The 27456-nt window shown below is 43.7% G+C and overlaps 1 protein-coding gene across 1 annotated transcript; it reads right to left on the bottom strand.

The window, feature by feature from the left end:
* Window positions 1–881: 881 nt before the first annotated feature.
* Window positions 882–26803, bottom strand: LOC105454400. The gene is made up of 9 exons (XM_011696987.1): window positions 26692–26803; window positions 25536–25706; window positions 8091–8204; window positions 7620–7753; window positions 6878–7028; window positions 5686–6017; window positions 4641–4862; window positions 4319–4421; window positions 882–3847 (listed from the first exon to the last, which is right to left on the bottom strand). Exons 1-9 carry the CDS (start codon window positions 26801–26803, stop codon window positions 984–986), a joined length of 4203 nt encoding a protein of 1400 aa, XP_011695289.1. The 3' UTR covers window positions 882–983.
* Window positions 26804–27456: the final 653 nt, after the last annotated feature.

Genomic DNA, 27456 nt, shown 5'->3' with positions numbered 1-27456 from the left:
ACACATATTTCTTTAAATTAATCTCAAATCGATATAGAGAACTAGTCATGCCTAATCATAATAATCTAAATGTGTTTCTCATAAATATATTTTGGACTTCCGCGTATAAAATTTAGCTTAAAAAATATAATTAATATAAAGAAACATTTATAGTGCACACGAAAGTCTTTTAATTGTCATTTTTTGTAGACTGAACGAAGAGAATATATCATTTACCCGCTTGATGAACTTTTAAGCACGCATGGTGCTTTGTTTACTGTAATATCTATAAAACTATCATGATAGTATAAATTATTTATTTAATAATAAATTTGTTAGGTTTTGTAAAGTTACCTTCTTGCTATACTGGCCTTGAAACTTTTCTGCAAAGACGCAAAATTTATTTAACGTTTCAATTTTATTAGATTTCAAATTTAATCCTTCACAAATTTGAATCCTTCAGGATTCAGCCTCGAAAATTTAATAGCACAAATTCTGTTGTCTTATTAATGTTAGACTCGATACCCTATTATCTAGTACGATGGCAAATCGTTTTTGATTTCTACTTACGCTCTAAAAGTAACATTTTATATTGCATCCTAACACTGCTACACAATAAAGTATCGCCAGAAAATATACGTAATAGAAATAGAAACAATTCCTATAAGTTGTTATGATTTTTACGATTTGATATTTTTACGTAAAAGATTTACATATCACGATATGTGCTCTTAACAATAAAATTTACATAATTATTCATAATAAAATAAATAATAATTATTTTATCTTTGTGCCATCGTTATTATAGAAACTATCTTTGCGAATTTTGGGAGTATTTCGCAAAAGATGTTATAAATAATTTTATTATAATAAGTTATTTTTCCTATATTAATAATTTTACTCGACTAAAACATCGGTACTAAGATATTAAGTATTGGTACCTTATAGATCCTACCGGAGGATTCGTAGAGAGATCATCTACTTCGATCGGAGACTTTGATCACTTACGATACCAACTTGCCGCACTGACCGCTACAAGGAGGCAATACGGTGACGAGACTCTCGGTTTCGCTGTCGCTCGTGCTGAAATTCGCTCTCTCCAAAACCACCGCGCTCTCAGTTCTCGCGCCGAACGCCGGCTGATAATACGACGGACTCTTCGCCCCCAGATCCACGCCGGAATCGGCGCTCTTAGAGATTTCTGACAGTCTGCGGAAGTTACCGAAGAAAACGCTGTCCGTGCCGACGCTCTCGGCGCCGCTCTCGCTGGCGCCGTCGCACACCGACTCGGTCTCGTCGGTCTCCTCGGACACGCTGCTCACCTCGTGCTTCAGCAACCGCTTGTGCGAGCCGTTGCTGTCGGTGCTACTAAGGTAACCGCTGTCCTCGACCTTCACGTGACCACGTCGATTGTCCACCAACGGCAGCACGTTCGAGTTGGAATCGCAGCTCTTCGAGAGACCCTTCGTCAGGTGTCTCGTTTTGGAACAGTTATGCGCTCTGCCGTTGTTGAGAAGCTTATCCTCGTCCTCCCGGCAATGATCGACGCTCCACGATCGCGTCTTCGAACTCCTCGCAGAGCTTCTGTGATGAGCGGAGCCCGTGACCGACCGCTTCTCCCGCGTCACCTTCGCCCCTCGCACCGAGACTTCCTCCTTGTTGGAACCAACGTACCCGTAGAACCTGTACCTGTCCTCAGGAACCTCGATTTCAATCCGCGTCTCGCACGGGCAGTCCCTGCAACCGTTCGTCACCGTACACTCGCCTATTCTCTCGCTGAAGAACGTCGTTCCCGTTAAGGGAATAACGTTCTCGCGATGCTCCTCGTACTTGGTCGCGTCGACTTGAGTCTGCGACACGCAGAGGCAGGTCTGGTCCCCTACATGGTATCCGTCAGCTTTCGGGACAGGAGCGCCGTTGCTGGCCGTAGGGTCACCCGCTCCGACAGGACTCCCGTCCCAGACGTTTTTTGACGGCGATAACGGCGGCAATCTCACTTCCTCGACGCGTCGCGGTGGCTTCGGCCGCTGGTAGATCTCCTCCTCCGTGGGCGGCAACGGCACCACGTCCGGTTGATTGTGCGGCTGCCGTTGCCTCTTCGCTTGTCTTCTGTCTGGTGTCAAGTACCTGCATTTCTTCCACGAGTGATTACCGTCGGACTCGCCGTTCATTTGACATTCGGGATCGTGACCGTTCGTCATGTGCGGCTCTTTCAAGCTCGATTTGATCTTCGCTTCGTAGATCTCCCGTAAACTGTTGTGGCTACGTGGCGACGTGGAATTCTCGTCGCGGAAACTGCTTCTGCTCCTGAGAAGGATCTGAGGCGGTCGCTCCAATGAGTCCACGTAAATCTCGTTGGCAATTTCCCCTCGGCTGTACTGCATGTCGTCATTGATCCGCAGCTTCATCGGCTTTCGGTCCAACGTGTCCGGCTCGTACTCGGACTCGTCGAGCTTCACGTAGTTTTCCGGCGAGTCCTGGACCTTGATCGTTAGATGACCCGGATTCTCCGGCTCGTATTGAATCTCCGGGCCGCTGTCGTCGCTGCAGGCTGGACTGGCGTAGCCGTCGTTCACGTAGACCTCGCTCACCAGCGAATACGTCTCCAACCGCTGGCTGCTGATCAGCTCCGGCAAACTGCTGTAGCAATTCCTCTCGGCGAGAATCTGATTGCTGAGCTTCGACATCGTCATCTCGCCGGTTCGCGTGTTGATGATGGCATTTTGCATCGTTAGCTCCTCGTCCATCGGCAGCGCCGTGGACATGGCCGGACTCGACTGATTGTCCGTCGACGACTGGTCCGGCGACGTCGACGACTTCCGAATGCACTTGGAACGTTCCAGACTGTCCACCTCGTAATCGCCGATCGCCGTAGTACGATCGGTCGGTTTAGCGTGATGATGGTCCAACGCCTTCACGTCCACCATCTCGCGTATCACGGCGTCCATAATACGCTTGGCGGTGTTCTTCGCGCCGGGTAGCTCGTTGATCATGTCCGGGAGTTCCTTCTTCTTCGGCGTCGGCACGCTCGGCGCCTTTGACTTCCTCGATCTTTTCGGCGCGGGATTGCTCGACGATTGCTGTGATCGCGACTTCTCCGATTTGTCCGTGTTACTGGATGATTTCTCCGTCTTCGCCGACTCATCTTCGCTCTTGCTCGTCCTCTCGTCTTTCACGCTCTCTTTCGTCTCGCTCTCCATGACCGCGTTCTCCTCCATCTGCTTAATGAAGGAATTCTCGATGGCCTTGCGGACTTTCGCGTTTATCGCGTCGTCGCCGGCGGTGATTTGGAACGGTCTACCGTTCGCCCGCTTACCGCGGCCGTAACGCTCGTGCTCGGTTCCCTCGAACATGGACCTGGTCGACCGCCTGGACACGCTGTGGCGATCGTCGTTCTCCAGAATCTCGCTTCTGGCGGCGATATTCTGGAAGGTCCTCAGCATCGGCGGATTGTCCTTCCACGACGACACCGACTTGCCGGCCAAATTCGCGCGATTGTCCGGCTCGCCGAAGTCGCGTCTGGCCAGCTCCTTCAGGTACTCCAGATTTCGAGCGAACGTTCGGGCGTTCTCCTGGAAGTTCCTGCGCGTGTCCTCGGCGTCCCGCCAGCGACGCTGCGGCGGCCGCACGTCTTCTAACCAGGCGCGCACCTTGCTCTCACCATGGCTGGGCAAATCGGGTACGGGAAGAGCGGTAAGCTGTCGAGGGGACTCGCTGCTGCAGCCGGGACATCCGGTGCACCGTTGGGAGGACCTGCGTGACTTCGCGACCGAGCCGCCTTGAACGGAGCTCGGGGTTGTTCTCTGCTGGTACCTGCTCGATTTTGACGATTCGCATCGTTCGGAAGCGCTCTCCTCTTCCGGAATACCTGCGTGTCAGATTTATCCCGATGACGATGACGAAGCGAAAATTTAATTATTCCTAATTACAGTGAGTGAAAGTCAAGTTGCTTTCGCGCATTACAAAATACTTCACGTGCTTTCCATCGGACGCATGAAATTTCATGCGACTACGAACGCACGAAGAATTCAAGAAATCGAGACCGACAAGGAATAAAATATGAATAAAATTGGAAATCTGCAGATGCAAGAACGCGACGAATACCCTGAAAATGCGCGAAAACGCTTAAACTACTGAATTGTACTTTCGCGATTTCTATTGATTTCTCTGTTTCTGAGCGAGGAAAAATATTAATTTATTTTATATTCTATACTTTTTAAATTAGAAAAATTATATCTTCTACCTACATTACTACATTCTACATATTATTTGCTCGTTCTGTCTTACTATTTATTTCGAAAGTCTGATCTCTCTCTTCGAAGAGCACAATTACACTCACCGACAAGGGTAGGAACAAATCTTTTTGCAGCCATCTTGTGCTTGGCGATGGAGATGACTTCTCGGATTTTGAGCAGGAACTCGATGGCAGCCGGAGGTGGGGCCTAGGAAAACGCCGGGCTGTTTTCAAATTATCTTGTCGCTGGTCGAGTGCATAAGAAACGTAGACGAATCGGACGGACGTCGAGGGTTACGTCCATTAAAAGCATTCCGGACTTCGAAAACGCGCGGATGACTAGCGCGAATGGGAAATAAGCAACATTTTTCCCCCTGCCCGCCGCCGTCGCCGCGCGCCGCGCCGCCACCACGTTTAAGCAACTCACCAGCAATAGCTGTCGATCGAAGTACGCGGGATTGAAGTACAATTTCCTCCGTTGAGCACCTGGAAGAACCGGTACATCTTGCTGATGGGGATTGTCAGCCGTCTCCACGACCCGTACATCCTCTTCCGGTAGCCTCTCGCCCAGAATGGAACCCGCGGGGAAGGGCCCTTCCGATTGCTCCAGATGCACGCAGTGCGGATGAACGAGCGCGGACGTTATCTGCTGAAGAAGCGTGCGACATCATTGATGAGCTGGACGCGAGAACGAGACAATTTCGTAATTCACAAGGCCGCCCAGATCCGGTCGACTGAACCGGACGTTACGAATTAATGAATCTTACCTCTTTCCCCGCGCCGGGTTCCTTCCGATCTTACTATACTGGGTTTCGATCGATATTTGCCAATTAACGACATTGTTACACTGAAATTGTTCGGCACGGGACTAGATCGTACGAGGACGTGACTTCTTCTGGCGGCGACGCGACTTACGCTCGCGCTGTTTCAGCAAAGAAAAGAATTGCGCTACGCGGAGACTGGAAGCGGTTCGCAGAACGCGCTGAAATCGCGGTGCGTGGTATTCTAACAACCGGTATACGGCGTAAAAGTGGGATGTACCTCACCTACTTGGAATGGTACGGACTAACGGAGCGCAAAACCAATGCGCTAATTGGATGCATTATTAAACGCGAGCAGTGGTCCCGGGAGAAAGAGAGAGACGGATGGTTCTCTGTATAGCACTAGCGATCTTGCGAATCGCGCGAAGAGATAACCGAAACAATTTCGTTGCTCGGCGCCTTGCATTTGAATAATTACGTAACATCTTTGGTATGATGTAAAACTCATTTAATTACGATAAAATAAATATATCTACAATCTGCTGCTGGCAAATCGAAATTTATCGTAGTTCTTAATCGTCCAGGAACATTTATTTATGACCTGCGCGAAGTACAATTTAGATAAAGTTATACTCGACTTAATTTAGAGGAGAGGAAAATTTTGCAAAATTGAACAATTGAATGAGAAATAACAGTTCGTGTTGCACTTACGTTTTCGAAACCCTGCTCGTTGTCGCTTGCAGGAAGATCCTCGCCTAAATCGCTCTCGGTGAGACCGCTATTAGTGTCGCTCTCGAAGTGTCTCGTGGCCGCCAACAACGGATTACTCTTCACTAAACCGCCGCCGTCTCGACCGCCGTCGAGAGTGATGTTCGCCTCCTCGATGGATTTTCTCTTCGCCCTTCTGCTGTGCAAATATAACGATACGCTGGCCACGTATATGAGAGCCAGGATTACCGAGGAGAGACCAATGGCGGTGTATTCCGTGGCTGATAAACCTTGCGACACTTGGGATGTCGATGAGAACATTACTTCTCGTACGCCTATTGCGAGAAGGAAATGTATGTTTAGCGAATCGTACGTTTCTTCATGATGCTTGATACTCATTTTTTGAAACGTCCTCATTAGCAGATATTATATTTGCACATATTCGCACGTGAAATTAAATCAACATCCCAATTAATTTTACATTTCAATGAAATAAATATACATTTTGCAATAAATATACATATATTTTTTAATTCTCTAGAAAAGACGCGTGTTCTTCTCTTTTATTTTCTTTAAATATATAAGGCCTATTTTAGATAATCTGCAGCAATCCGTATATAATGTAATCCGGATTTATAAAGAAATAGCATTTTATTTATTATAATTGAATACTTTGATACAAGTGTGCATATTTCAATAGACACATAGATATATTTTTGTACTTATTTTATTTTTTAAATTAATATTTTATATCTATATTTTTTATACGTATGTTCTAGTTTTTGTCTATTATATAACGGCATAAAATTACAAATGGAATAATAAATAATATCTCAAATTATAAATTTGGAGCAAAAAAAGCAAAAAATTTATAAAACGTTACGCACATTCATATTGTTTCTAAAAAAAAAAATAAATTAAAAATTATGATTTAATAATACATAAGACTCTTAGACTTAAACGATTAGTAATAGATATTAGGATAGACACTTGGAGTCAATAACGCGATACTTAGTGTGTGGTTAGTACATCGCTGTATTAAGAAATATTGTATTAGAAAATATTGTATTAAATTAACCACGCACTCTAAGTACCGCATTATTGACTCTAAGTGCTTATCCTAATTACTAATCGTAAAAATTATAAGCCTCTCTTTTTTGAGCTATATAATACGATAATCTCTTATCATACATACTATTTTTCGATGGTGAGCCGGCCACTCTAAAGGCCACGCAAGGTGTGAAAACCCCAGAGAACGTTGACTTCGGTGACGCGTCTCTGCAGACAAGCTTGGCCGTTACGACTCGTCCTTCCGCTGCTTCTCTCAGCCCGGCCTCGCCAATCCACTGAAACGATTGATTGATTGATGAAATGGCTGACTGATTGACTGGTAAAATGATCAATCATGTATACTAAATCGCTAACAATATGTCAATCTTTATTATATATTTATTAGAAACTACGAAACGTTGCATGTAATATGCAAAGAGATAACGGCAAACAATAAATAGAAATGAGAATATCTATCATCATTTCGATATGCAAAGGGAATTCTCGTCGTTTTACTTGAACGCCACCGTAACAAACGGTAAATGACAGTGTATATACACACTATATATATATATATATATATATATATATATATATCGATATGCAAAGAAATTGTTCCTTCGTTTCCCTCGAACGGCGCCCGCTACGCGGGCTAATTACAGTAATCGAGGGGTATCATCGACACCAAACTGCGAAATTTCTCCCAAGTTTTGTGCGTCCCGAGCAGAGGTGATACGGCCGAACCTGCGATTTTCGCTGCACAAACGGGCGGTAACGTAGATATTTCTCCCGATCCGAACTCCGTTCGCTACTACTTACACGGCTAATTGCGATCTTACACTCGCGTAATGATACAGAGCGATAAGTAACTTTCCTCTCCTACCAACCTGGAGGAACGTCCTGCCCTCGTCTCGGAACAGTCTGAAGGGCGGCTCGGTGTCGGAGAGATTCCTCAGCTCGGACCATCCCGCCCTGCCCAATTGCTGGGCACCGGCGATACCGCATACAGGAGTGGTCACACCTAGTTTCGGAAAGTAATTTATGTCCATGTTAAACGGTCGAGGCAAGAGAAACGAGGCGGAAGATAATAAGCGGAATAAACGCCGACGGGGGGGAATCTCGTTGGAGAGGCGCCGGGTGAATTTTTATGAAGGCTCCGCGGTAAATTCCGCGTATTATCCCTTTTAGCCTGAGAAGAAGCAATCGCGATCAATTCGCCTCTCTTGTGCTAGTATTAATAGGTATCGTTATTTTGCCAAAGTTTTGCTTCATGCGCGAAACAAATGTCACTTTATTTTTCGTAGCGAAAATAGTGTCATATTCGATCAACTAACTTTTACTTAACGCTGGAAACTCACCTTCGAAGCGAATCTCCGCGTGAGGATATATTATCTGCCCTCGCTGTGGTAAGAAGACATACGGTACTCTCTCCACGTGGCCGTTGCTGTTGACAAACCCAGCAACGTTGCACTCTAAACATCAAAATATCATGCATTAAAATCTGTTAAAAAAATATTTGTGTCAATTGTAACATACATTTGCGTATAACTCTCATCTCACTACAAAATTGATTATTACATAAATCTTAGATATTGATACATGAATATTTAATATAAAAATCAATCTATTCAATAAAAGAAGCTAGAAATATGTTAATTAATATATTAAAAGAATTTATTTAGTATTTCTTATCGGCGGATTATAAATTAAACACAATTTTTTATTGATCAAGAAATCAATTAAATTGATAAATTAATTTCAAATCAACATCGAAGTAGTTTAACAGAGAGATAACCAGATGGCAATTTTATATATTATGCGATACGAAAAAGCTATGGAAACAGTAAATATTATTTTGCCGTGGATTATAATTTAATATAAGATATAAGAAAAAGCTACGAAAACCGTAAATTCTACAAACGAGTTTTTCAGGAAAATACAGAATTAAGGTTTCTTTGACGACTAATTTTTTTCTGTGCAATCGCTGGTCCATTTTACCCATCGTTTCGGTGCGCAAGACAGCTTGTAATTTCGAGCAAAATATTGCCCTCGGCCGACTCCGCTGTTTTGCCCGCATTTGAATAAATTACGAGGATCCGGCTTACACCGAAAATCTCGCGCACCTCGGGGAAACACGAGACGAGAGCATGCACGAACACGAGCTCCGACTGCGAGGAGAGCTCTGCAAAATCGGACAGTTTCTTTTCTTTTTCCTTTAAAACGCGAAAAACACAGTTCGAAAGCATAACGAGATGTCTTTGAGAAGATGCGCCGTAATCATATGACAGGCTTATTACCGTATTCCTGAAGCGGCAGTTGCATGACATGACTGCGCCTCGAACGTAATGCAACATATAATCTTTGCGATAAAGAAAAGAAATTTTTCGTTCTTCCGCAACGCTTTATGGGAAATAATTCAATATTATGGTTTCTGAATAATGTTAACCTTTAGTACAAACAATGATTTTCTGTTTTTTTTTTTACTACACACGATAAGTAATACATCCGGGTTAATTTTTATCGCACAAATAATATAAAAATACGATATGAAAATTATTAGAAATTATTAAATGATTCTTACATATATTTTAACATCTTTAGAAACTATTTGTAAGGTTATTTAAAAAATTCTATATAAATGTTATAACTAATTATAGTCAACACAAATGACTCAATCGTATGTACTAAAGATTAACAAGCTCATTTAAAATTATTTGACAACTGCGTGATGGTTAACATTGTCAATAATTGCAATTATTTATTTTAAATAATTATAAGCTTGTTAAAAACTTGATACTCTTTATTACAATAAATGATTTAGTTTTTTAATATTTTGTGACAGCTTGAAGAATCGATAAGCAATTGAACTCATCATCAAATTAAATTATTCATTATTAAATTGTGAAAATTCGGAGGAAGAAAACCAGAAGGATAAAGATTTCTGACGAGACACATGGATATTATATTAAAATCCATCGATAAAATTAAGACATTAATGTATACAATGTATATGTAATATAATACGTATGCAATATGATGCAATATAATAAAATTTCAATGCAAATTTATTCACATTTATTGAAAATATAGGTGCTGCATGCGGTGTTTTTTTTTTCTTTGAAATTGTGAATTAAACCCGGCTTCACAAACGGAAGGCGTTAACTGACGAGTATTTATATCAGTCTGGAAGCGCAGTTCGAGTTCTCACAGATTTGGTTAACTGCATAGTTGATTATGCAAACGCCTTCTTCGAATTAATTTTCGGTATTGATGTATCCCGAACGGGGCGAACATAAAATTCAATACCCTCCAATTTCGCGCGGTGCGTAACGCTCGGCGCAAGGTGTGTATTTGCAATTTCTAATTTGCCGTACATTATTGGATAAAGAGCGCAATAAATCGGCGAGTCCGGTAGAGGGTCCTATTGGGGTTTAATTACAGCGTGGCCAGCGGTGCGCAGAACCTGTTTGAACGCCGTTCGAAGGAGTCCGTTTGGACGTAGCGCGAATTTACATTCTCCGTACTAAAGCTATCCCGCAACGCGGCCGCCGATCGTTTATAAATAATGTATCAGGGCTCCCGCAAGAGAATTCTGCAGGTGGTGGATGCACGAAACTCGATATTCGCACGACAGTATATCTTTTCGTTCTGTGCGATCGTAATCGACGTCGCAAAAACAGAGAAGCGCGTATTTTATAAAGAGCTTTATTTTAAAGCGCCAAAAAGATTTCTTCTTTGAGGATAACTTAATTAAAAAATATATATGTCACTGTTTTTGCAGATATAATTAATTAAGTCTCCATGTTCTCTTTGATTTTCGTATCTAATTTTAAATTCTTTTCAAACACTTGAAGAATTATCAAAATCAACGACATTTATCATGTATATATAAGTATTTATTTCTTAGACTAATACCAAATATTTTCTAAGAAGCAATTTTTAAGGAATCTACATATGTTTATCTTTAAATTTTTGCGTTGCCTCTTAAATGGAATCATTCATAAGTTCATTTCTTCGGCGATTCCCTCGAAAAAAAAAACGCAAACCCAGAAAGCCAGGAAAAATACGCCGGTCTCTCGAGGCGAATCTGCGAAACCGTAAGAAGCGAAAAATACACCGGTCTCTCGAGCGGAACTTGTACCGTAAGAAACAATGTCCGGGGTCGATTTACGTTTATATCGCCAGTTAGGTCCAATTAACACCGTCGCACGCGGTAACGTCGCGCGGTCGATTCTCGATTTACGTACAAGGATCGGCTTACTTACTCCCGTATGGCATCCCGGCTACGGGAATCGGGGATATTCGCGCGTCGATTCATCGTCGGATAACGACCGGCTGATTAACGATCGCCGAGCTCACCCCGGCAAGGCAAGGAGTCGGTGAAAGCAGTGACAGTCCCGGTCGCGATTGAACTCTGACCCGCGTGAAGACGACGACGACGACGACGAAGACGATGAATCCACGAAATTAGAAGCGGTGTCCGGTTCTCTATGAGTCAAGTGATAGATAGTGTCATCTCACACGAGTGCCATTGCCGGTTGCTTACGACCGCGCGGGACTTCGATAAGTCCTGACTGCTTGCAGTTATAGGTATAGGCACCTTCTGCGCACTACGGCGTATCTCCCGTTTCTTTTTTTTTTCGTCGTACGTTCGCCGGTGTTTCTCTACCGGTATTAAAATAATTGATTACGAACCGCCGTACATATACGTCCGGCGAATTAATTAACTGTGATTACGTGAATTTATATGCCGCACTCTTGCTCCATACGCACGTCTGTGGTTGTGTGTGTGTGTGTGTGTGTGTGTGTGTGTGTGTGTGTGTGTGTGTGTGTGTGTGTGTGTGTGTGTGTGTGTGTGTGTGTGTGTGTGTGTGTGTGTGTGTGTGTGTGTGTGTGTGAGAGAGAGAGAGAGAACATGCACATATGAATTGTAAAAAATATATTATCTAATATCCGAATAAATAAACGTTTCTTTCTTTTTGTCTCTACAAAAAATTGTAAACCTTAAACATATACTTGTCTGCAAAAATAGTCAATGTTATTAATTTTACAACCTTACTAATTTATGTTGAAAGATTTCTGTTTCAAAGTTATTACTTAAAACTCCATTTAAAATCGAGAATCGTATAATATATACATACAAATTATTTTACTATGATTACAGTACCTGAAATCACGAAAGTAGGTATACGTAATACCTCTTGCAGGAAACTATGTAAATCTATCATGAAGCTAGATTTCTTCGATGACACGCCGCGATAATCAGTAAATTAGTTTAACAAGTGCTTGCTTTAATATCCAGCGAGATACTGCTGGGCCGCTTCCCGCCGCGATGATGATTGCAAAGCTAAACGTGCCGCATTACGCACGTGCGTAACGTCATCGATTATACCGACGACGACGGCAGCGCGAAAACACGAACGACCGAAACACCCGCGCCGAGAAATTATAAGCGGAATCGACTAAATTTTTTTTTAATGCTTTAAGATTCGTTGAAATCTCGACTTCTGGCGACACGCGGATCTTCCGACGCGCGTACCTCGAGCGTAGCCAATTTTCACCGCGATCACGCGCCGCGATTTCACCACCGTAGCCGTGAATTACGTTCCGCAGGATCGATTTGATGGTACTCTGATGAAAGAAACGACGATTTCCGGCGGCGGTAATCTTCCGCGCCGGAGAGCGTCTCGTCGATCCGCGCGAATAGACAAGATGGGCAAAGAGAGATTCGCAGCATCGCAAATTTTCAATTTGCGAACATCCCCGGACGTATCCCCCGACTTCTGACGCATTTACGCCGTCACGAAAGAATCCTAACTACGTAACTACATCAAATCATTATCATTCAACGTCTGTTCCAAGCGGCGGGCGCCAACGCGAAGGCGCGCAACTTCCGGCTACCGGCTCCGCGGTGCGGCGTATCGCGCGACTGGCCTTGACACCTGTTGCTGAGATCGGCACACGAGGAGATTGCAGTGTCATTCGTTTGATTAGTCGTGAAATTAATATTGAAGTATCGCTCGTGAGTTTGCGGAAAACGATCTTTACCTGCTCGATGAAAGGAAAAAATGTGGAAACAATCATCCACGAGAATATCAAATAAAACTCTTGTTCAAATATATATATATAGAAAAAAATGCTATGCTCAAGTATTCAATAAATACTTTTCTTATAAATATAAGACTTTCAATAATTATTAAGAACGTTATGTACATTAACGTAGAATTTTTTCTAAAACAAATTTTTTTACATTCTTTTTTTCGAAAATTTTCACATGGATCTGCGATCAAGATTTATAAATACCTGGATAAAAACGAAACTTTTTGTATTGTATAATTAGACTGTCAGAATAAAAAATTTCCTTTCGCAAACACGTTTAATTGATCGTGGACCCGAAGTAGAAGCCGGATCGTGTCACGATATCGTCTTGCCTTTCTCTTCGAGGGAAATCAGCACCGCTGTATTGTTTCTTGCGGTACTTCATGGGGTATCGATGCAAATGCCACGCTTGCTTTCTCGTTCTGCTTGCCATTGGTGGCGCAAGTTATCCTCGCGAATCGCTTATTTATTAGTTGCAAATCAGGCGCGCGTGGCCTTGAGAAAGAGCCGGTACGAGAGTCGCTTGACACGACCGCTTGGCCCCGAAGAGGCCAACGCGGGGTCTTCCACCTTCGGTTCTACCGATTCTGAAATACCTAGGTTACCACGCGGTAAACGTGTAATTCTCAAAGGGTGGCAAACGCGCTGCAACACGCGCATTTCGTCAAACGCGTCGCAGTAGGTAGAAATTATTTTAACTCGCAAAAGTCTTTCAGAGTAAAAACGTCTGGAGTGAGTACGGGACTTCGCGCTCGGGATATGCCGAAGCCTCGAAATACGAAACGAGTAGATCGCTCGAAAGAAATAAAAGAAAATAGATCGTTGAAATTCTTCTTTCCTACATAGACCCGTTTGTCATCGCGACGCCGAAAAAAACGGTCGCCGCGAATTAAATATTTGACACGATAGCTAAGTGTGTTAATAGTGCCTCGCCTCACGGATTATGGCGTCGAGGTACATCTTTCTGGACCGTTTCGCACTCAGGCGTGCGTGCATGCACATTAGTCAAGTCAACAGCTTGGGAAAGGCTCGCCGAGGGGGTGCGCGGTCTCTCTCCGTTGAACCTTGATTTTCCATAACGACCCCCCATCAATTCTCGGCGAATTTTTCGAGGCGACGCGGCTGGAGTGTTACCTTGCGTTACCGGTCGCGCGAAATCCGCGGCGCACCTTGGTTTGGAGAGCGAGGGAGAGACGAGAACGAAAACGGATTTTAATGCATGAGCGGTGACATCGAGTCATTAGGTAAAACGATGTTCCCTCGTGTTCCCATGACCATCAGTCGCGACGGAATTTACGGTGCTGCGTGTGCGCACACAAATCTTGATATTATTAATGTTTCCATGCCCGTTAATTGCATAAAAGTCGTTTGTCCTATTAAAATCCAAATCGTTAATCATCGGAAACATAAAGATACAGGTTTGACGACTTCGTATCTTCCTCTCGTATCTGTCTCTCTTTCCCCTACTATACTGTTCCATTTTCATCATGTAAATAATATTAATGTCGTTGAAGAATAAGCAGGGAGATAATTACATGTGCAACAACTTTTTCTTATACAGTGAATCAGACCGAATCCGAAACATCGCGAAACGTGCCTGAAACGCCTGAAGTCATCCTTATTCATTTCGGCAGGATAAAAACTAAATGTAACGCAAGCTGTCTTCATGGTGTATGCTCTACAAGGATAGCTCGCGTTTTACAGCGATGCTCGCTCGCGCATTCGTATAGCCTAGAGAGAACGAGAATTCCGTCGATCATTAGTTCGAAAAACTGAAATTTCATTTCACATTGTTATTCATTCACCGTGATTGCTTCTCGCGACGCACCTACTCTTATCCTCGCACTATCTACATCTCTAACTCATTTGCGACAGTGTCAAACAATTTGTACGTATATTTTGTCTCCTATACAAAAGACCGCCGTAAACCGTTATTCGTACAACTGATCAATTTTTTCAAGTCGATTAAAAATTCATTATTCAATAAAGCGACTAATACCACACGCGGCATGAGTTTAACAGATCGTATCGTCGAACGTAAGAATTAATGATGCTGCTTTCCTGAAATCAATTCCGTTCCGCGTGTGCGCGACAAAAACCTCTAATCTCCGTGATCTGGTCTCCCCGATGCGTCGCGCCACGCCGCTGCCGCACGATCCATCTTCGGCGAGTCAATGGCAATTCGCACAGTCATCGGCGAGGCAGTGCGGGACCTGTCGTTTTAGATAGCAGTGTTCATCTCGCATTAGCATCCCGATGATTTAAAGTCTCCCCCCCGTGACGCGCATCGGATCGCAGAGGATCCATCTTCCGCCGGCCGCTCGTTGTGACGTCGGACGTCGTGTTGCAACCGCCGCTGTCATTATCGGCGCTAATTGCAATGCCCGGTGACAGACTATATCGCGCGATTAATATTCATTGGGCGCGAATGAGGCTCGCTCCCTTTCGATCGACGCCAGTCGTCGTTACCGTCGTCCGTCGTCTTCGTCGTCGTTGTCGTAATTGTCGTCGCGACCATCAATGGCTGTTGGTCGCCGTGATATACCGACCATCTGCCGAGATGGCCTCCACCTCCGGCACGGACGAGGACGATAATTTATGAGCGGTTTGGAACGACGAAGGCGCGCGTGTTTGATTCCTTTTATCTCGATTATATATCGCGTCCGCCGCGTCGAATATTATTCTCACGCAACACGCCGCCACACGGAAATCGCGGAAGTGCCCGACTAAAATACTATAGAGCATCTGAAATTTGCGAGCTTGTTATAATTGACTTGCCCACGTGCGAGGTATAGAGAGGAGTCTGGGATAAGCAATTTGATGATGAACGTGGCAATTAACTCGATCTCTCATCGGAGTTAGTTATATCATTGGGTATATATTCGATCCGCAAATCGCGCTGCTAAATTAATTTCAGTCCTCGGAGTTAGTTAATACCGAATATTTCTTTCGCGCAACGCGAACGTCACAACACGGAAATCGGATAGTTGACTAAAACGCTAGAACTACAATTTGCGATCTTGCTATAATTGATCTGATCGAGCGTAGAAAGGAGTCTGGATTGCGCAATTTGATGATTATCGATTTAACGTGGCAATTAACTCGGTCTTGGTCCTGTTGGAATCATATCAATAATCCGATCTGTGACTTGCTAATACATTAGCCTCAATTTTTAAAGTTAGTTAATTTCCAGCTTAACGACACTTAATATCTCACTCGTGTATTTGCGTAATCGAAGATGCCAATTTACGTAATTACCTAATTGCCCGTTTTCCATCTCTCAGATATTGCTTTCTAAAAATTGACCCAGTGCAGTGTTACAGTTAATTATATTAATTAAATCGCGATACAATTTAATTAATGTTGAAAATTAAAATTATTGTTATATGCGATATTGTTTCTCTATAGCAATAAATTTACATTAAAATGCACGCGAAGCAATAATGAAGATCTCAGCGAAACAAAGCGTAATTCTGAAGTACATTGCTGAAAATTAAGTTTCGCACGTACAACAGAGGAGCACGTACTCTCGCACGATTGCATCATTACTGGAGCGGTTTGCGAGCGAGAAAGAACGTTTCCGAGGTGTACGAGCCACGAGGTGGAATCCTCGCGTGACCCTTCGAGGATGAACCTCGGGGGTCACAGGAGTACACACACACTCAGACGAGAGGTAGCGGTGAGCGAGCGATATTCCTTAGCCGCTAGCTGAAACTCTGACGGCTAAAACCGAAGTTAAATGATCGTAAATCTATAATTATTATTGAACAGTATTATTGAAGACGACTATTGAACAACGATAGTGTTCAATAAGCATAGTGTTGTAAGCATTATACTTGCAGTTATATAAAATATTATGTCAAAAAATGTTACCTCTAATTTACATTCACTTAATTGATTAATTGCAAAATATAAAAGTTAACATCAATGCGCGATATGTTCTCTTAGCTGCCGACATCTCTTTAAATGCATCGCAAATCCCGTTACGGACTGTACATTCTCCGAAGGGGAATATACATTCGTTTTATGAGCGTTTCTATATGCAAGCGTAACAAATTCGTGAAACGTATAGATATCGAGGTAAGACGGATCGCAGAGCGGCTCGAGGTATATTTTTGCGATGTGCAATTTAACGCGAGGTTCACTAAATGAATGTTATGAGACATTCTACAAGGAGAGAGCGAAATCGTCGTAAGAAAAGATTGAGCAGCGTCAGAGACAAACGCAGCAGAACCCGTTGTTCGCTCTTAGCAATTTTCTCGCACCGTCCGACGAAATTATCCGCGAAGTCGAAACGTGCGGTGGCAAGAAATCCCTATAATAAGGAACTGCGTGGAGTCGAGGGACTCAACGTGCGTTGCGTGCAGGTTTTCAGCTCGCTGACGATCGATTCGCGCGACGCGGTTGATCGTAGCATCGATTCTTTGCATCATTTTGCCAAGAACATATCAGCAAGCGTTATCTGCGATCGCGGGGTCAACAAATCCAAGGCGGATATTTTTCACGGTTGAACATGACCTTCGCGCACAGCGGAAGAGCACGTTCAGAGAGCTTTTTGCTCTCGAAGGCCGCGCGAAGAGACGTACGGCTTCTCGCCGCGAATCGACTGGGGCTGAGAGACACGTGGAATAAATTAGGAACCGGCGAATGTATCTCGTGCGTGCCGCGTTCGACGGCAGAGAGAACGCACGAAGAGACGCGCGTACAGCAAAGCGAAAGCTGAAACGATCAGCAGCGAAAGAGATTCCACGTCGATCGCCTTTTTTCCCCCATTTACGAGGCCAATATATCGTTTCTTGTTCGCTAAGAGATACGTTCTCCTCGCTTATCCGTGCTTCCGCGCATTTACGTGTTGTCGGATATTAAGAAACTTAAATAACCTAGAACGCATGCAAAATTATACAGTTAGACTTTCACGACTTGCTTACTTTAATAATAGATAACTTTCTGGTCTCTCTGTTTCACAATGTGTCGAAGATACGATCTGTTTATGCAGGGAGCGGAATGCAATATGCTAATCGAGGTAAATGAGAGAAACTCGTGCTCGCGTGCGGTAATTATCAGAGAAGGGGGGAAAAAAAGAAGCGGAGACTGTTGGTATAACGCGAGATTTTGTGTGCCGGAATACGTCTTGTCTCGCTAACGAATGTCTTAACTGTAGGAGCATCGAAATTATGTTAATACAACATAGGTACGCCGCGCGCATAACGAAGCAATAAAGACGAGGTAGCGATTGCGAAAGCTTACACACTTCAGAAAGTTTACATTAGAAACAGTTAATATTCCCGAAGAGGAAACAGGATAATTACCGGGGAAGATAAATACTGATAGCGGACGGTATCTCCTCGTCGAATGGAACGTCCATGCCGAGCGTTCCTGCAATGCACGATCGAGCAAGATAGGGCCCCGCTTTTGATAAACACGGCGAGGTGGCAAGCTCGTGGCTCTCGTCGTGGCCGCAGAAATCACCGGTCTCTGCGTTCTACTATTATTCACCGAGCGAGGCGATTCACTGAGCGAACGATAACCAACACAAGCCCGCTTCCTGATTACGGTGCGCACGATACCCATTTTCAATTTCATTGATTCGATTCAAAAGGCAGAGGCGGCGATAGACACCGCCATTCACGGTACACGCGTTCTTTCCACATCGCGGCGCGCGGCGCCTCGCTCCATTCGACCGGCAACAAATTAAGCTGTCAGGTTGTTAAGGCATATTGTTGAGGCGCCTCTAAAAACGTGTATACGCTAAACGTAGATATTATTTCGACGACGAGTTACCGTTCAGCTAACGCGCGAGGCTCGTAATAAATGTTTAGGTAGCCGGAGTCCCTTTCCCGTCCCGAGACTTTCCTTGAGAGGGATGAAAATCAAGGTGTACAATATCTTTCGACTCATTGGATATAATACGATAATGCCGGAGGTATTAAACATGCGAGGGGGGAAAAGATAGACGCGGGTTAACAATAGCGCCTTAGCGCCACGTTGCACGCGCGTGACGTTCGGGATCTAATCTACGGGATGTATACCCGAGACGGCATATAGGCTTCTTTCATCGGTGTCTCCAGGTGTGTTATTACAGGCCAAGGATCTCCGTTTCTTACCTGGGTCAGGGTCTCGGGAATCTACACTCTCGCACACAAACTCTCTCTCTCTCTCTCTCTCCGTTCTACCTGGCAGACACGCATGCTTGACTCACACGCGCGGTGATCTGTCTGCTGCAGGTGTGGAAATTAAAGATTGATGACGAGCGCTGGTGCAAGGTTACTGTCGAGGTCGCGCGGATTCTACGGCAGCAGCGCTGCACCCTCCCGAGATAGACGATTTCATACTTGATTACCGTAATCTCGACTCTCGCGCAAAAACATGACGTGGATCGCGGATATCGCGGTACAAGGGCGGTCTGTCGTATTAACGACTTAGATGAATCTCCGTAGATTCGTTATCGGCCGTCGACAGGCTGCGACAACAGCTAATAACTTAAGGCAGAAAATGGCATAGCGCAGAGAAATCATTGTCTTCATTAATTTTGTGTTATACACGATGATTAGTCTTTGTGAAGTTTTAAAAACTTTAATAACTCCCGTTATAATCACGATGAAATTAATCTAATTAATGAAAAATGTTTCCGCATATATAAAATAAAATTATTATATACTTACAATTATTTTATAATATAAAATAAAATTATTGTATACTTAATGAGATGCTTTATCAAATTTTGTAATCTCTTGCTTCTGATTTTTTCAAACGCGAGTGATTTGAGAGTTGCAGTTTCCAAGTTGCAGTAAATTTTACACACACTATCGCACGCAAAATATTTTAGCGTTTTTACGACAGGAAGACAGACAGTACATTATAGATAATTTATTATAGAAAAAGAGGTCATGTTTAAAAAATATAAAAAATTACCGAAAAATATTCCCGAAAATTCAAATTAATTCATCGTTTAATGCGCGATTGAGATGTCGGAACTGGGATTTCTGCGGTTGAGTCGAGATAATCGAAGGGTACCGCTTGATCTATCTAATTGAGCTAATTTGCAATTTGAAACGGCTGAAGATAGACGGTAATACTGTGTAAGCTCAGCGCGTGATTAATAGGAACAGGCGGCACTGTACCGAGAAATCACGAGCTCTGTATTGCCGATTTGCGCCACTTGTCGATTCTTAAGTGATTCTAACAATATAATGAAAGGCACTTAGGCCGATCTTTACGATCTGCGATAATTGCCAACTCCGCGCAAAGCATTGCGAGATTCGAGAAGCCTGATGTTACCCAAAAAAAAAAATTTAATTGCCATAATTTCGGATCGCATAATTATGAAATAAAACCGTGAACGTGTTTAAAGAGTTACAACTGCGATGTCTTGAGTATCCGCTGCCTTTTTGACGAGGGTAAAATCCGCTGGTCTTTATCTCTTTCACATCTCGCGCAGAAATACCATATATATTCACACACGTATAAATATACGAACAACAGCATCCGCTGTTGTTGCCGGTGCAGCTGTTAGCTTTAGAATCTTAAAAGAACTTGTTTTGACGCGCTGCGCACGCCGAAAAATTATGGAGCCAATAATGAGCCGCGCAGCGGAGAAAACATCTCCGCGCTTTCGCCAAAACTCCGTCCGCTTCCACGAAACGTTTTTAATCTTCGGCCGCTCGTAAATTCGCTGATCCTCCGGCGAGAGATCGGGGACAGATTCGATCGCACGCCCGCGGTAAGCAGATTAATATTAATAATAGCAGGGCGGCGAAATAATAGGCTGCCATTCCATTTTTCGCATATCCCGGGAAGTTCGGGAAGATCATTAGCTGTGCAAAGTCCCTCTCTCCCACTACTGAAAATCGTCTAACGACCATTACCACTTGATTGGTGATCGTTTGGTAGTATTTGGTAGTCCATTCCCAATGATTGGTAGTCAAAGTTGTAAATATTAATATAAAAAAAGACATACGCGCGTAAAGTTAGCTCCTCCTTTCGTAAAGTATGGCTTTCCAGGCTGTGTAAATAATCATAACTGTAAGCATTCGTTTGGTGGTCATTCCCGATGATTGATAGTCAAAGTCATAAATAATAATATGAAAAAAAAGACATACGCATGTATTTTCAGTAGTGGGAAAGGAAACTTTACATAGCTAAGATCATCTCTCACAATCTCTTTTCTATAAATTGTGAAAATAATTTAGGGGCAACGAAGAGGGGTAAAAAAGTAAAATTTTACTCGTCCCACGATTATCAAAATATCATTAGCGGTATTCTCTTGCAATATTGGCTAGGCTCGATTGCACTTGTCGTGGCGCTTGTAAATCGCCCCGTAATCGATGAGGCACAATCGATGAGGGCAATAAGTAAAGGGGGAATCGACCGGCCGCTCGGCTCTTCGGCGAATCGAAGCGGAACCATGATTACCACCGGCGCGGCGCGGCGCGAGTTACGTGGCGGTATTAATTTCGGTACGGCCGTTCCTTCTCTTTCTCTCCCGCCGCCGCCGCCGCCGCCGCCGCCGCTGTCGCCGTTATACATATTTTACGCGGCATTTACGATGTGCGACATAAGTTATCGTCTCGTAGGGGAGTATAACAGGGTGCGGAGAAAAAATCGACGCGTTAAGTGGTTAAAAAGCCGGTGTACCCGCTCGCGCTTGCGACGGACGGCACGTAATTTGGGGTGTTTTAGCGCGGTCGAGAGAGAAACGCGGAGATGCGGCCAATAATGGACGATAATGGATTGTCGGCGATAAATAATCGTAATGAGAGATTCATTATTTATCACCCGAGTGGGCCTTTGTACGTGTCCAAAGCGATTAAATATGCCGAGTATATCAGGGCTGAGGATGATGAATGATTATTACAATAAATACCGTAGCATAGCGTTATAGCTTGTCGGTCCACTTTAAAGTCAAGTCAAATTTGCCTGCCGCAATTGGGAACGAGATACACGAGGTAATTAATATCAGAAATAAAAATGATGTTAAAAGGATGAATAAAAAAAAAGAAAGAGAGCTCCATAACTTTTGAGACTCGCAGAAGTCATAAATCAGAATCGATGACGTACGATCTCCATTCGCTCAAAGGAAGGCTTTACTGAAAGCGTTTATCTGCTACCGTTCGAATAAATAATGTCGGGACACTTTCAATGCCGTCTTCAAAAGCCAAGATTCCGTAATCCTGATTAATATCCTTTGAATTACGTAGCCGTTTAAAAGATTAACGAATAAAAAGTGTCATTGGCTTCGGCCAATCATATAAGCAGTGTATTATTCGCGGTTCTATTATTTTTGCAGACACGACCCATTATACATGTACAACACTTATGCCACGATATCGTCTCTATAGGCGCAATTGAAACGTTCCGCGCGAGGTAAGATCTACTTTAGATATACTATTTCGCATTTATAGCCGAAGCTTACAAATCCGCGGGCTTATCTTTTTTTCTAGGCTATTCAATCCCAAGGCTCAGGCTCTTCCCAATCGTTGTCAGTGGCAAGTAAGACGGATTGCTCGAGCAGGAAAGCGACCCGTGATAAAAACAAGTCGCCGGCAACACCATTGCATCGAGTGTAAGCGCCGCGGCTTCTTAATGCCCGGTACCTGGCGTGCGTGGCAGACGATTTAGAAACGCGGCGGACAGACGGCGGTTCACTCGAACAGCTGGAGCAATCATTTCCGATGACGCGGTTCGATTGAAAGCGGTATATGCTCGCGCGCCGAGAAATCCGCTCGACTGCCAGATGAGGTAGGCAGTCGGACTCGGCTGGCTCGAATACGAGATTTGCTGTACCTCGCATTCTAAGTCCTCGTAATAAGAGAGACCGTATAGTGTCAAATAATACGATCAGATAAAACGTTTCTGTCCCCCTCGACCGGTCTCTCCCGCAACAAAACGCGCGCCTCGCACGCACGAACACGTTCCGGGGATTGGAACGGTATCGAAAATCTACGTGCAATGTATGTCTACGTGAGCGATATTTATAATTCTTTAAACCCTCCGAGATTTATATCCCGCGGGTTTAGCACTTCGTTACCGTTCGGATAAGAATCTGTTGTTCAACGTGCGTTCGCTAAAGAGAATGTGTTACGGAGTCGGTGTGCCGAGGGTGACTTATGGAAACGAGCAGGAGCACGTTCATTTATTCACCTGCCGTGGTTTGTAGCACGGCCTTACGGTCGACGGGTAACACGTTACTCGACCTTTCGATAACGATTTCTATCTCCCGTCCGGTTTATCTAGTTCTAGTTCGTCCGCGGCCTCCGGTTCACGCACAAGGAAAGATACAAATGATTATCTACTCAAGTACGTACACATAACGCGCAATATTCGAAGAGCAGTGGCGGGGGGCGGAGGGGGCGATCGCCCTCCCCCCTCAGAGCTCTCCAAACAAATTTCAAAATGTATTATTTATAATATATGGTTTTACGGATATTAAATTGTATATATGTTGAAAATTATGAAACGATGTAATTTATCCGCGGACCTGACAAGTTTTAACCAGAAATGATACAATGGTAAAATTATTTATTTATGCATCGCGATTGACCACGCGTTGCAAATGGCCACGTTGCGATTGGCCACGTTGCGATTGACCACGCGTTGCGATTGGCCACGTTGCGATTGACCACGTCGCGATTGTCGACGTCGCGATTGCCTCTCCAAACAAATTTCGTATATTGGAAAAAGTCGGTTTTAAATAAATTGAAAAAAAATATCAGAAATTATTCGAGACTAAATAATGTTCACTCAATTTTTTTTAATAATAAAAAATATTAAAAATAACATTAATGACAATAACTAAATGTCCACATTTCGTCATACCACCCCTCCCCCACCAAAAACAACTCTGAATCCGCCACTGTCGAGGAGGAGTTGGAAGAACGTTTCGAATGTATTAACAAACTAGCAGTTATCTCGGAGCGTTATTCTGCTGAGCTTACTCTGTCGTGGTAAATTGCTGCTCTGCTAAAACACTGCGACTGCTTCAGTACCGTGCAATTATATGTTCTATTACTGTACACGATGAAGTACAGTACAAAGTGCCGTACGATAAATGATGTTCGTGACCGACCGATGTCGATTGCAATTTTTTAATATACATCGAAAAGCACATTTGACAGTGGGAGGTCTCCGACTGACGGTCAAAATTTCCGGAGGCATTATTCATTTGTACTCGAAGAAAAATTTTCGTCACGTTACCGATATCATTATCGAGATAAACCGTGTATTTACGACATTATCCATAAAAAAAGACGATTTCAGACCGCCGAAAATACATTCTTCGTGTAAATTATAATGAGCCGTAACATACACCGGCAATTCATCACCAACCCCGGCGGCGCACGCGATGGTACCCCGCTGTGTCGTGCCCGCTTCCTTATCCCCCTCTCGCCCTTCATCTCCTTCTTCGTATAATTATATTCTTTCGCGCAGTATTGAAACGGTATAAAAGGCGGATTCTTTTATAAATGCTGTATTCAACTGCTCTCCCAATTCACTCTCCCAAAAATTAGTCGAGACCAGTAAAGGGGAGGGAAAACTCGATCGCTAAGACGGTGAGACGACAAGACAAATGTGGAGGGTCCGAAGTACGGAGTAAGGGAAATTATTCAAATTCCGTATGGAACGGCAGTTTAATCGCGTGATGTTTGCCACGCATGTAGACATTAAAGCCCCCGAAATTACATTGGCCCGAGCCGGACACGCCATTTTTGCGTGGCCTCACCTCTGCCCGCGGCGACCAATCGCGACCGGTAGCTTAAAAAAAACGGTACCCGAGAGGTATGCTTGGTGCGCGATGCGATAAACATGGCGGGAGAGAGACTTCCGGGGAGGTGAGGTGGAGGATACACCTGATATACCGATATCAGACCATACGGCGACCACCTATCGGGAAACGATATTTCGATTATACTGGTCTGGCTGCGTGAAAATTAATGATGGTGTAATAAATAATATATTGCCGCGTATTATTATTAATATCGCGGGGAAAGGGGTCGTACAATCAGCGACGAGAGGCCGGTAATCATACATCCCCTGGCATTTTTTTTACAGCTCGAGATAATTATATACATTCGACAGTGAGAAGAGATTGAACCACTGCCGTCGCACAATCCTGACCATATTTTCATGATAATATTTCATTATATGTATGTAAAAAGAAATAAATAAAGAACTCTCCATTACACCACAATTTCGTGTTCTCCTTACACCCTGATTGCAAGCTCCACATTAATGAATATTATTATTGTCTCGCGGCGAACAAAGTTCGCAAATAATAATACTTGACGCTTCTGCACCCACAGGTTCCTCGGCAATCTAGAAACCGGAAGAACAACAATTCGCGAGAGGAACAACAGTACGCGAGGAGGCCGATGCGCACAATTACACGAGCGGCGTCGAATAGCGCCGTATTCAAGATTGATCGTGGCGATAAATACCGCTGTGATTCACAGCGACGAGCTAAATACAGGAAAATGAGCCATATAAATCCGCGTCCGCAGCGCGGACGCTTCTGCCGCTTGATTTGAACCAGCTGGCAGGAGGATGTAACGGAAGGCGCAGTCGGAAATCATTAATGTCAAAGCAACTAAACGTTCGCGCGGTGACTTGACGCAACGTCGTCGTCGCCGTGCCGCTCCGCTCTACGCGCGCGCGCGCGGTAAATGACTTCATAGTTCATAACGAAGAAATTTTGCGGGGAACGTTACCGTGGATGTCGTTGACGCATATGTGAAGATCCTCGCGAAAGATAGGCAAGTCGAAGTTACACTGGCACGTGCAGGAACTGTTCGGCACAAGCAGGCTCGAACTCGACGAGCCCCGGGAGTAAGGACTGGCGGTGCCGCTGCTAAGCACTGTACAGGCTTCCGTACAAGAGCCTGCAACAAATTACAGTTTCATACATATTAGATTATATACTTATTAGATTGCATTAGATCACGTTTGTTAATTTAAAGTAAAATCCGAAATTGCGAAGAAAAGAATTTTCCCCAAATGTAACCATTTATAAGTATACTCAAATACATATCGATTTATATTTCAACATGTTTTCATATCTAACGTCTTCTACAATATATAGATATTAATTGATAGGCTACCTTACACCTGTCTTTCAATATTTTATCTTTTTACTTTCCTGTTTTTAATTAACACTGTGTTCATGTCGCGCATTAAAATACACCGTCGTACATTAACAGTCAATTAACCAATCTCTCAAGAATCAATAATGTGTTCGTGCGCCAAACGTGTTTCGCAGGATCCCTCGGTGATGCGAGAGGCTTCTCCGAAGACGCGAACGTACAGTTCCGCCGGTTGAGATTCGCGTGTCCCGATCCTCAGGACGTGCCGTATAATCCAGCCGAGCAAGGACAGGTCGGACAGCTGTCAAACCGTTACATCGTAATTTCACGGTTAATCCGTTACGAACGTCTTTTTTATTTCACGCAGCGGTTGTGTCACGATTTCGCGCAAAATCGTCCCTGTGTGGAAAACATGTTCGGCACTCTCGCGAATCATTTTGCTTCCGCGTACCGGAAAATCACTCGGGGGAATTCGCGCCGAGTGTATCACCGGCGCGAATCGCACGCCTTACGGCGCACGCTTCTTGAATTAGACCGCCGAAATGCAACACGTCATAACGTCATCATTACCACAATGCGAGAAATCGCAAATAGATATTGAGGTCTCCAGTGAAAAACGTAACGCGCACGCGAGTGAAAATCCTGCGTTTGGTGGAAAACGTTTGCATTTACAGTATTTTCAACACACGGTACTTTCCGTCGTCGTCCCGAATTGTCTTCCTTCACAGATTGATGCAATAAAAAAAAAAGCGTAATGTAACAGTAACGATTGCAGAATATTTACCTTCGATGGTAAAAATATCTCCATCGGAGTGCCGGATGACCGATAATTCCTGACAGCGTACGACGACTTGCAGGAGGTTGAAGCTCGTGAGAACGAGGGCTAGAGAGCGCATCTTCCACACAGCATTCTGCAATATGGACAAATAGATGTAGGTCGTAAATAATCGAGAGGCGAGATCGGTGCGTGGTTTCACGCGTTTTGTTAGCCGCGTCAAATAACAGGTGCGTTTCGTTCGGCGCATACGACCGATAAGTCATTGACAATTCCGTGAATTAATTTCGCGACACAAGGAACTTCCGGCAGATATGCCATTTATGGCATCTTGCCTGTCGCTCGGCTAAACACTGCATCTGCATCTGTATTATACGCTTATCAATATATTAGAATGCGCGTCATTTATCGAAAACGCATTACATTATTAAACGTATAAGTTCAGAGATGCGTTAAGTTAAAATAATATTTCATCAAAGCTACGCTTTTTATAATAGTAAATTAGTTAATAGTTATTAATGTTACAATTGTAAATTAATTCTGAAAGTCTTGAACAGAAAAAGATTCATATTATAAAAATTATTAGGCACGCCAAGATCCGTTTTGGAATTTTTCTTATCTTACTTATTTGAAACAATCCACAGTCAATTCAAACACTTGGTAACAAATTAATTCTCTTTGTATGCGCATTAGATATACCAGACTTCTTGTTTGCTTTGTAGGATCGCTCACTGCATCTTGAGTGACGTGCAAGCACGAAACGTACAGATAGGT

The sequence above is a fragment of the Wasmannia auropunctata genome, unplaced genomic scaffold (genome assembly GCF_000956235.1).
Source record: "Wasmannia auropunctata unplaced genomic scaffold, wasmannia.A_1.0 LD336106.1, whole genome shotgun sequence".
Taxonomy (NCBI): domain Eukaryota; kingdom Metazoa; phylum Arthropoda; class Insecta; order Hymenoptera; family Formicidae; genus Wasmannia; species Wasmannia auropunctata.
Note: the sequence above shows the minus strand (reverse complement) of the source record. Positions and strands in the feature narration are given on the sequence as shown.

Excerpts from the sequence above, each read along its gene's own strand:
- LOC105454400 (XM_011696987.1), bottom strand. The coding sequence starts at position 26,803 with ATGCGCTCTCTAGCCCTCGTTCTCACGAGCTTCAACCTCCTGCAAGTC. Across the intron at positions 25,707-26,691 it reads AGATATTTTTACCATCGAAG|GCTCTTGTACGGAAGCCTGT; the intron begins GTAAATATTCTG and ends AATTTGTTGCAG. Across the intron at positions 8,205-25,535 it reads ATGCGTCAACGACATCCACG|AGTGCAACGTTGCTGGGTTT; the intron begins GTAACGTTCCCC and ends TTTGATGTTTAG.